This window comes from Aspergillus caelatus (assembly GCF_009193585.1).
Source record: "Aspergillus caelatus strain CBS 763.97 unplaced genomic scaffold BDV27scaffold_57, whole genome shotgun sequence".
Classification (NCBI taxonomy): Eukaryota; Fungi; Ascomycota; class Eurotiomycetes; order Eurotiales; family Aspergillaceae; genus Aspergillus; species Aspergillus caelatus.
This window is the reverse complement of record NW_022475320.1, coordinates 78,935-90,314: the sequence shown is the minus strand read 5'-3', so window position 1 is coordinate 90,314 and position 11,380 is coordinate 78,935. Positions and strand designations below refer to the sequence as shown.

The following is an 11,380-nucleotide window of genomic DNA, read 5'->3' as shown; positions in this document are numbered from 1 at the left end:
ATAGGGTTCGCTCCCTAGAAAAACCACTCTTTTCACAATCAGAGTTGAGAAGGGCTTCTTCCCTACAAACCCATAGGGGAGCACGGAGGAGTGGTGGTGATAACCATAGCTTTTCAGAAGCTAATATTCAGTTACGGAAATGCTCGTTAATGAGGGTTACCGGGCATTTATCACCCGGGGGGGTGGGCTTCTGTTGACCGTGTTGGATGCTGGTTGGCATGGTTCGGTTGGACGGATTAATTTATTGGAAAAGTTGAACTGTCAGATTCCATCACAGCAGGCTTACTACTGTAAGTCTTTGACGATGCAATGTTGGAAAACGCCTCTTCCGCCGCACTGAGGGCTATGTTTGAGATCGGGCATGAAATGTTCCCATGTAAGCAACGTTGAAGTTTAGTGCGTGGGCTGTCCGGATAGAGACCGATACCGAGGTGATCAATCACCAGACAAATAGAGTGAGGATTGACGCGCAGATGTGGCCAGCTTTGGCAAAAGGTCATTCCGAAGCAACTCAACTAGCCAAATGTCATACGGTGATTCGGTCAACCCATTCGTCGGGCAAGGAGACAGCAGAAATCCGCAGCTGGTCATATCGAATAACTACTATCAAAAGGTCATAAATTAGGTCCAGGGATGGCCTCTGGTCCCAACAGCCTTGACTATCTCTGCTGAATACCACTCGTAGTGCGTCCCCAATCTAACCCCCCAACCACTTTGATCATTGTTTGGACCTGACACCTCAAGCGGGATACCGTCTCGATGGTCCATTTGAGATTAGAGCGACCCGTCTCTGTTGCTGTTTCACCAGTCTTCTGTTGCACAATTTCTGCGTACTGGAACTCTCGCACCGAGTTTCCCAGGAGGTCCAGGATAGTATCAACATAATTTAGAGATGAGACAACGAGCAAGCTCTTGTGCGCTCGATCCTCTTCCTCGGACAGCCGAAATGATCCTAAGCCCAGCCTCGCATTGGAGACATACCATGCGCCATTCTTAGCCACCTTGTAAAAGAGGTTTGTAAGGTGTTGGAGTGCAACCATGGTCATGATAAATCGGATAGAGTCTTTTGTGCAGAGCGGACAGGACAGTTCTTGTCTAATTTGTTCACACGTTTGACGAGATAATTCCAGAATGGAACCCAGGACCATCTGGTCAATGTCATCTTGAGCCCCACTTAGCTCAGCGATGCAGAACAGCTGGGCCCTCATGCACGCACATCTAGCTGAGCGAGGCCGACTACCAAAGTCAAACGGGCTCGGTGGCAGATTGAAGCCAGAGATTCCAGTCGAAGAACTCCACTCATCATCTGTGGAACTGCCAGAACCTAGGCCTATGCCGAGAAGCATATCTGACGACAGAACCAAGTTGGGGGCTGCAGAATCCGTTGGAGTACTAAATAGGTGGTGAACATTCAGACCAGCCTGTGGGGTTTTAATTCGGAGTCAGTATGAACCTTGTAGAGCAACGCGACTAGACATACTGATACTTGCAGTAAGGAATTGTGGTTCAATCCAGTTGCAAAATAGGGCCCCGGGAGGGAGGAATGTTTATCGCATGAAGACAACCCATCGTGCGAGACAGACTGTGGAGGGGATACTGTGTTTGGGTTCACACTTAGGCTGTCGTTCATATGCAGATCTCTCGAGCTTCCGCGGCCATGTCTACCGGTAGGAGTACCGCTGTAGGGAGGTGAAGCTTGAGCAGCCGGCTTTTGCACTCTGTTCGCCTTCAGCCTTCCATTCCGCAACGAAACACTGTAGTGACAATTTGCACCATTGTTCCCGCAACGTTGGCACGGATTACCGCCGGTACACTTGACGCGAGACTGACGACAAGCGTCGCATGCGGAGCAGAGACGGGGCGATGAACGTCGAGAAGGGGCTTCGGTGGCTTTCCAACTGGTGGACAAGTGACTTGGGACTTCGGAGGAAGAGACCATTGCGGATAAGGTTATATGAGTAGTGTAGTTTGTGAAGTGACTCGGAGTTTCTGGCTGGATGGCGAGCGACGGATTCAATATATAGATCGTGACCGCTTCGGGCATCACGCTAGACCTAAACCAGTCGGATATCGGATGGATGGTTTAGCCTAGGGGAGATGATGCTCGCATGGATAACCAGCGTATCTTATTCTGCAGCACAACCGGGGACTTTTCCGTTTTCTTTAATCTCTAGATTAAAACACAATCTAACGTATCAGTGAGTTTGATTGGCATCCCGAGACCCGCTTCCTCTCCCGTCAGGTTTCAATTGAGGGTCCAACATTCGCAAACTCTAAATGTCCCTCATCTGCAGGCTCATTAGCTAGTGTTAACACCAGTCCTACACCTCTTACTGGCTCCTCTTTGTTCAGGGTAGTCTCAAGCCAGAACTAATCACCGGGTAGCCGCATGCCCGTCCATAAGCAAGGACAAACGGAGCGAAGGATTCATCATCTGGGGCCTCAATGAGAGGCAATTGTGATCGACTGCGGAGGAGGGTGCGAGAGGAAGGTCTGCAATAGAAGGATCTGAACCCTAGCCGGTCTTGAACAAGATATGCATATCAAGGCTCCAATGAGAAGTGGAGCTGACATCGGAAGCAAGAGACAGTCGGAACTTGCTGGTTGCGCTAAGGGCCTCGACTAGCTTGATGCATTTCCTTCACGCTAAAAACACATGGTACTGTACAATCAGAATGCCTCCAGATCATAGGACATTAAATAGCTCGATCTATTTTCTGAACATGCGCCCCAAGCGGACAAATCGTCAAAGGCCCCAGACAGGTAATTCCGCTTTGTCACCCGCCGCTCTGAATTCTAGAATTGAAGGATTCAGACCCGACCCACTTGTCCGGTTGAAATCAAAGCGGTTTAGCTTCTCGGCTGAAGAACAAGATGGTTTCTAGCAACGGTCCGGCCACGTCGATCAACGGTATGCTTAACGTTGTTGAGTTTGCATAGTGCCATCCCTACCGTCCGTCCCGAGCAATCACCAGATGCTGCTAGTTCTCGGCATCTACAAGAGACCGTTTCAAAAAGATGCGCGATGGTTTCGGCCAAGAAGAACAAGTAAATGCGTATGGGAAAGGTGGCGCAAGGGACGATAACGACGATAACAAGGATTATAGCTTTATTGCTGGATATACCCTATAATTTTGCTCGGATATTGCACCATACCCGTGGTCTAGGCAGGAAAGGTATGCAATCACAATCAATCTAGCGTGCGCGGAAGTCCACGCGTACGTTAGATCGAATGGCGGATGCCTTGTGATGCGAACTTGGCGAATGGTACCGATAAGAAAAGAGGTAAAGAGCGTTAAAAATAAATTACAGAGGGTCCTCTGTGTCTTCCATACTCTCGTAAGCAATGACAGCGTCTAGAGTACCAAGCAGAACTGTCTTCCCTAACTGGGAAAAGATCAGCTTCAACCAATCCGCCATCTGTCTCCCCTATTTATGGCCTTTCGTACCATATCTGGGATTATCTTCGGAGAAACGAGCAGAATAAAAAAAAATTAAACATAAAAAAAATAAAAATGGGCTGACGGTGTCCACTTTCCCCAGTTTTGATGGCCTATCTGGATTGGTACATATTGCGAAAGTATGTGGTTAGGGTTATCCACGTGATTCGCAGGGTCTACGCACCTTTATGCATGTATCGTGATTAGGTAGTTTTGATTGGAGTACCTACACTAGATCCTTTTACTGTAGGCAGCCAGCGAATCTCGGGATATACATAGTAGAGAAGCTAAGGGTTTAGGAGGGGAAAAGTTCTTGTTGCTGATCGACGTTATCGGCATGACTCCTGGGCGGGTCCGGAGCCGACGACTGTAACTGCCTATCCATCAGAAGTACTCAGCTTCATCGATAACTTCAAACTGTTCCAAATCTTACCGACCTCGGCCGGATGCCAGTCAGTGTGGGGGATTCAGAAGTTCACGTTCCTTGTGTGGACAAGGAAAGTAATACCTAAGTGCTCCTCCAACAGAGGTTAGCCAAAGTTCATAGTCAAGGAAGAAGCTCATACGCTCCTGTCTCACTTTCCATTTACCATTTTGAGACAAGTTTTGGGTGAAAATCGATTAGTCTTGAACGATGTGCTAAACGTAGCAAAAAGCCGAGGTAGATATCACTAACAGGACTAAGCCACAAACTCCGGCGGGTCGGCGAGACGTAGACTTCTCAAAGGAGCCAAGCCATACCGGTCCGGTGTAACTCAAACGGAGGTGGATTCAGATTAGTTTCTCCTAGTGGGTAGCATGTATGGGAACATGAGGAATAAAAATAAGGTTAAAGAGAACCTGAAACTGAGATCTTCAGAATCTAATTGGCAAACGAAGAACGGTGGACGTAGTGTCCTTCTTTCCCATTCTTCTTCCAGTTTTATGCTTCAAGCCCAATAATGATCTGTTGTGCCATTTTTCATTCTTCTGCTTCGATTTTATCTCGAAACATCAGGCCAATAGAGCGGTGGAAGTAGAACTTCACATCCAACCCGGTAGCTTCCGGTTAATCATCCCTGTAGACGGCGGAAAGGGTACCGGTTACTAGCTAATTTCGAACGCGTGCATGACTAGCTGATCGATAATCGCTTTATAACGCTTAGTATAGTCATGTTCGCTGTCGGCCAATCGCTGTGTGATTACTAGTGGAATGAGCTGGAACGATAGTCCTTGCCATTCTTGGCTCGAGGCATTGAAGCACATCGAGCGGTCAAAATGAATGTACATACGTGAGAAAGGAAGCCTTCCCCACGTATTTGGAGCAGGGTGGAGAACTGTATCCGTAGTTGGTCACTATAGCAATGTGAAGGATGCGGGACATCTTGTCGATCGACTCGGTGAGAGCAAAAAAGGGAACAGTTGCGCGTGTGGTGCTGGCAATAGAAAACGTGGCCTTTGGGGCTATCGTTCGCTACTCTGGTAGACTAGCGCTTAGGTATATCCCAGACAGCCAGCTTATTATCTTTAGTATAAGAAATATGATGCGAATAGTTATGTACCAAGTGCCAAGGACTTAGAAGTATTTGCCTACCTCGAATTTGTTCAATCTAACTGTCGCCAAGTCGTCCATTTATACGGTGAGACAGCCAAATTTGGTCAACATGAGAGGATCAGCCTTGGTTCCGTATTTCTGCCCAGATCAAAGTGATTATTCCTTTCTTTTGCTTTTTTTGTTCTCCATTTTTTTTTAACCCATTTTTGGGTGTCTCTTTGCCCCAGAATGATGGTAGGATCTCTTCAGCCCATCTCAAACAAGGGCGAGGTCTTGGTCATTCTGAGGGGTTTACCAGGACAGATAAATCAGGGCCAATATTGAGGACCAAGCAAACAAAAACAAGGAAAAAGAGCCAAGGTATAGACAGAGTATTATTGAGGCAATGTCGGAGGTTAACATTGCCTTGTAGCATGAACCCATTTTTGGCTCGGGATAACATATCGGGCCGGACACGTGAGTATGGGTTTAATACCTATTTGATGTTTCTTTACACAAGGAAGCGACACGACTATTCAGTATTCTACTATCTATCATGGTTTTCTTCCTTAGAGGCCTCAAACTGATACAGCGTACGCCGCAAATAGCTCGGATATCCCTACTTTGCCGTGGTAAGCATAACAAGGACCATAACAGCGGGCACCCATTAACTGAATCAGGCAAGCCAATCGGTCGCGAGGAGCTCTTTGCATATACTAATGGTCATTTCCTTGTCGACGAACAACACCAGCTTGATCGGCGCTACCTGAAGTTCGACTTAGATGCTCTTTGTGACATTGCTGCTTTGGTCGATGGGGACTCATCTCGTATTGTAACTACCGAGAAGCTCGAAGGGGGTTTCAGCAAAGCTCTTTTAATGAAAAAGGAAAACGGAAAGGAAGTCATTGCGAAGCTTCCCTGTCGCATCGCTGGACCAACCTCCCTTACAACAGCATGTGAGGTAGGCGTTTTGGAATATGGTATGTATTCCTGCTCCTAGTTACCCCACTTATTCACATACGTACGTTATATCAGTGAGGAAGTATACGAGTATTCCTGCCCCGCGGGTCTTTTCCTGGTCTTCAGACGATTCAAACCCTGTGGGTGCTGAATATATTATAATGGAGAAGGCTGCAGGGGTTCCATTGGTTGAGCAATGGGGAAAGATGGCAGAAATTGATAAACTGAAGCTTATAAAGAACCTAACGAAGCTCGAGGCTCAGCTTGCGGCTATTCGCTTTCCTGCATATGGTGGACTGTATCGTCAAGCAGATGTGAATCATTTGCAGTGTCAAGAACTCAGCGGAAGCATAGATCCATTCAACCTGTTCCGTATTGGTCCCTCTTGTGATCGCTCGTTTAGTACCGATTCCACTGCGGACTTTTCCACTCAAAGTGGGGATCTTGATCAAGGGCCTTGTAAGTACCCCCGGACTCTGCCATGTGCTCAGGCTAATGATCGTACAGGGAATACCCTATCAGATTTCGGGATATCAATTGCAATGCGAGAGCTATATCAGATCTCAAGCACACACCCGAATAATAAGCAACCAATATTTAGTCGAGGAAGCATTCAAGAACAAACCCAGCTTTTAAAGTACGCAATGGATCTTATGCAGATGCTGGACTCACACCCAGTGTTATCCCAGTCTGCTCAGCCTACATTATGGCACAGTGACCTTCATATGGGGAATATTTTTGTTTCACCTGACGAGAGCTCAAGGATAGTATCCCTAATTGATTTTCAATCTTTATCGATCCTTCCGCTCTTTCTTCAAGCCCAATGGCCAGTATTTCTAAAGCCTCCGCAAAATTATATCAAAGGATTTGTGCAACCTGAACTGCCTGATGACTTCAGGGAACTGGACGAAGAATATAAAACTACTGCGTTACAGGAATGGTCCCAGTCCAAGCTAGCAAAAGCATACGAAGTTGCGACATGCCTTGAAAACAGAGTTGCACATAACGCCATGAATATACCCCGTGTTTTTCGGGATTTTTTCATCCACTGTGGAGAAGTCTCTGAAGTTGGTGCCATTCCACTGCGAGAATGTTTGATAGAGATTTTCTGGAATTGGTCCAGTTTGGGCTTCACTGGTCAATATCCTTATTCATTCAGTGCTGAAGAGATTGCCACACACGAACATCAATTTGCTAAATATCAAGCCTGGCACGAGGTCCAACACCTCGCCCAGGAATGCCTGGATACCGATGCTGAAGGCTGGATCGCCCCACAACTTAATATTGAAGAGAAGCGGAGGCAAAACAGGGAGCTTTTATCTTTGTACATAGAGCAAATGGCTGGAGAAAAATCCCCTGACGAAGCAAGAGCGATGTGGCCTTTCCCAGGATCATGAGCTACCAGCACCCGTGTAAATAATAAAAGCCTCTCACGTCTTAAGTATTGGGCAAGGTGCGTCTGCTCTTCTTTCTCTAGGCTCTTTTTCAGTACAAATGCAGTACGAAACAGAATACTTGACCTCTAAAGGCAGTAGAGCAATCTGATAATGCAGACGCTTTCTTCCCATCATAGACCTCGGCAAATTATCGAGACGTGTTTCTACTAATGTATACCATGTACCACTGCAGTTGCCTACGAAAGCCGTTCATGTTCTAGACACACGCAGAGCTATGATTAAGAGCACGTCTTATTACGCCTATAAAACCTCATGATTGCAATCGGTGACACCGGAGTCTCTTTTTTGCTTCTTCTCAACACAGCCCGGCAGTGCAATTGCACTCCATAAGCCAGGAGAAACTTCGGAGAATCCAACAATCTAGTGAAACCGGAGATGACCAGATTCGGAGTAGTCTTGCATCTACCAATGCTCTAATGCAAAGGCATTCGAGACCCTGGTCAAGACGTGCTCCTTCGGGCCGTTCAAGGCGAGAAGGGAAGTTGTCTCCCGACCACTAATCAGGGCCGAAGATCTGCAGGCTTACGATGACCTTGAAAGCATGCAGAATGACAGCTCGAAGCATCTATGCCGTGCTGTAAATTTTTGGCTAAAATTGATTCGTCATCAGTGTTCTCCACCAACACAACCAGCCGGTATGGTCATGGGGGTAGTTTTGAACAACACCTGACGCAGGTTGAAGATGACGAGGCCCGGCAAGCCACAACTCTAGGAAGCTTGTCTACGGAATTGTAGAGCCTGCTGGTTACTGAAATGGTTTCTGTTGTGTGTCATAGTTGGTGAGTATCTATTATTGCGTCGACTCCCAGCCTCAAGCACGAATATGTTATGACGGATGACTGTGCAGAGGTAGAACCTCTCATCCATGGCTATGTTTGCATCATTGCTTTATTAACTCCCCAGGCGAGTTGTGCTGGGTGTATTGATTTAACCTTGATGCTTGTCAGGGTTCTAGTCGGCTGTTGAGCTGTCGAATGTGCCGGTGGTATGCTTGCAATATATTGACAGGTATACTTTGTATGAGCTGTTTCTTACCACTATATCACAAAGATCCATACCTATCCAAAGAAATTTTGTACTGGTAATAAAGGCGTCATAAGAATCTCACCAGATGCTTCCATTCCGCGTGCGAGGTATGATCAACTTGCTCAACAACTTCGAGTCGACCATGAAAGAGCATTATGAGGAAACTTGGATTCAAGGATGTATTTTTCGTCAGTCACTACTGACAGGAGAGTGGCCGCCAGGAGCGCACATACTCCTAACCGGAGTTTCAAGCTTTCCTACTTTCCCAAGTATAGATGCACTACCATGGCAAAAACTATGGATATGAATAAAAACTAGGCCACACCCCTAGAATGATTCAAACTCATAGAAATATAATATGGCTTTACCCCTTCGACGCGAGGAAGTAGCCCAGCTCTCACTACCATCTCCATCACGCGCTTCTACCACTGCATTCGCTCTATTGGCAGTTCTATTGTGATCGAACCTTCTGACTCCAGCTGATTTTAGCTTATATTAGATAAAATTCCTTTAGTCGGAGCCTCCACTATAGCAGGTAGCATTTATTCCTCCTCTTTATCAACTCGAACCCAAATCAAAAATGGAACCGTAAGTCTACACCTAGATAGCCTACTCTACAGTACCACTGAAATAGCAGACCACTAACGTATAAGATAGTTTCAAATCCAAAAACAATTCTAAAGCCGACGATAGTTCCCAAGCGAAAGGCAGTTCTAAACACGACTCGTCCAACCCACACATATATCAGAATCCAGATCAAACGCAGACAGAACCACCAAATGCTAACGAAATATCTAGTAACACCCTTCTCCTCGCCCTCCTAGCTCATACCGGCATGGTATGCTACATCACAGGATTAATTCGGACACATGCTAAAAGGTATTCCAGCTGACTCCCGCACCGTCAAATGCGTTTTTCGTCGATAGTGGCGTACTGCGCGGTGCCCTTGGCTCTGAAACTACTAGCGTAGTTTATAGAAAAGGGGTTACTCGTTAACGGTGCTATCACTCGCTCTGACAAGCGACCAGCCCGACCCAATATCAACTCTAGGCATAATTACTCAAGGCGGAGGTAGAATGTGGGAGTTAATACATCTTGAATTGGTTAGACTGGAACAGTAGACTATATAAATCAATCCGAAAGGTAGTCTCTCTTCCTTTCTTTTTGCTATACTATCACTATACTCGATCTCTCAATAATTACGTACCAATGGGTTTGTTTTTCCCCTTTACCTCGCAGATATCCCATCAGGAAACCAGAGGAGAGACTAAAAAGGCTCAAATGCTACGCAGAAAGCCGCTGCAGAAGATTTTATGGTACAATAACAGACTTATCAGCCCGTTTAGCAGATCAAAGAGGAAATACGAATATAGAGTGTTCTCAACAGGTACAAAGACACTCCCTAATCTAGGCTAGAGAGTGTAGTTCCAATTAATACCTACATAATACGCTGTTGTCGGCATAAGACTTATTAAAAGGAAGATATCGCGAAGTGTGTTCGACTTAAGTATAAGATATAATGAGCATAGTCTTAACGGATGATTATTCTCATATTGCATATCCAATAGACTGCTATACACCCTTCCACAGCTCCGGTATATAATCATGATTCATGAGTAATTAATGGACGGCTTGATTAAAGTGCTTCCAAAGCAGTAAGGGAGTAGTAATCATCAGCTAGCAATCTGCATAGATGGGGTATTGGTGTCACACACACAATAATTTCCACTGGAGTGATGAGCAGAAAACTTGAGGAAGTGGCAAAACATCGGCAGCATGCACCGAGGAGGCCTGAACGTTGAAGGGACTTCATAAGTTTCATCGAGGATTAGACCAGTATCGGAGAGTGTGTCAAGCTTGATTTGGCCATCTCGGTACTGGTATCAATCAGCGTTGTTCTACAGATATATGTCCTTCTAGTCTTCCCACCACCAAGTATGTGATATGATCCATCAGCACGAGTGCAGCCACTTCCCGCGAAAACTTTTGAAAGAACCGGGGAGCAGCTCATCAGGTACTGCAAACTCAGCAATTTAGTAGCAGGTCAGCCATTTGGATCAGTTACGTAGGAGTCAGAGGTTTCTAAAAGCGCAGTCAGAGTTATGGAGGAGGAGGATGACATGATGCCGGGGTATACAGAATGAAGGGCTGATAGATGTCAAGCAATGCTGGGTAGATATTTTTGTGTTGCTCATGGTTGAGGATTAGAGTGAGGTAAGATAGCAAGAGGCTCTTTAAAAAGCAGTGGATGAAAGTCAAAGTATTTGCATTATGCTCATGCGTAATCACTTATCAGGGCATTTGCTCATTTCATTGGAAAAGATACCAAGTGAGAGCAATGGTGATATGTGCGAACACTTCCCCAGGCACACCTGACAATACTTACAGCGCAGAATCTTCCACGACAGAAAGGTATCAAGAGCGAATAATATCTTTGAGTAGAAGGTACTCTTCCAGAAGAATTCTTCATATTGTGTATAATAACCACAAAGCTATAGTATATTAGCGATCATCTATGAGAGCAGCAACACAGTTCAAATCCAAAGCCAACAGACCCCCACAAGACTACCTCTTTACTCCGTATTAGTAATTCAAAGTTGACTGCAGATCATCATCTGCGATAACTAATAGATCCACAACTAAGTTACTATAGATCCCACGGGGACCTTCGAAACCGACTCCTAACAAAATAGCCAAGCCACAACGACCAACAGGGCGTTTCAGCGTTGTCTGCAAATGATCTCCCAAAACCTTTCATGAACGGAGCCAATACAAATAGTCGCTCTTAGATAGAACTCAATGTGAGATGATTGGGTGGGTACCTTACCCACCAGAGAGATCCTGTGACTCTTTACACTACAGGACAGTCAGTACCTTACAGTACTTCGTCACTAACTAGTTAGGTATACATTCATTAGTCACAAGGAAATACATAGAACAATTCACCATATTCTAATTCACATAAATACTAAGTACAGGACATA

The 11,380-nt window shown here is 45.8% G+C and overlaps 2 protein-coding genes across 2 annotated transcripts; one reads left to right on the top strand and one right to left on the bottom strand.

Moving 5' to 3' along the window:
* Positions 1 to 659: 659 nt before the first annotated feature.
* Positions 660 to 1,939, bottom strand: BDV27DRAFT_156272 (Zn(II)2Cys6 transcription factor domain-containing protein; the record flags this gene model as incomplete). The annotated part of the gene is made up of 2 exons (XM_032072295.1): positions 660 to 1,421; positions 1,481 to 1,939. 2 exons carry the CDS (start codon positions 1,937 to 1,939, stop codon positions 660 to 662), a joined length of 1,221 nt encoding a protein of 406 aa, XP_031929169.1.
* A 3,570-nt stretch (positions 1,940 to 5,509) lies between these two features.
* On the top strand, positions 5,510 to 7,310 carry BDV27DRAFT_156271 (uncharacterized protein; the record flags this gene model as incomplete). The annotated part of the gene is made up of 4 exons (XM_032072294.1): positions 5,510 to 5,585; positions 5,634 to 5,933; positions 5,989 to 6,372; positions 6,421 to 7,310. 4 exons carry the CDS (start codon positions 5,510 to 5,512, stop codon positions 7,308 to 7,310), a joined length of 1,650 nt encoding a protein of 549 aa, XP_031929168.1.
* Between the last annotated feature and the right edge of the window lie 4,070 nt (positions 7,311 to 11,380).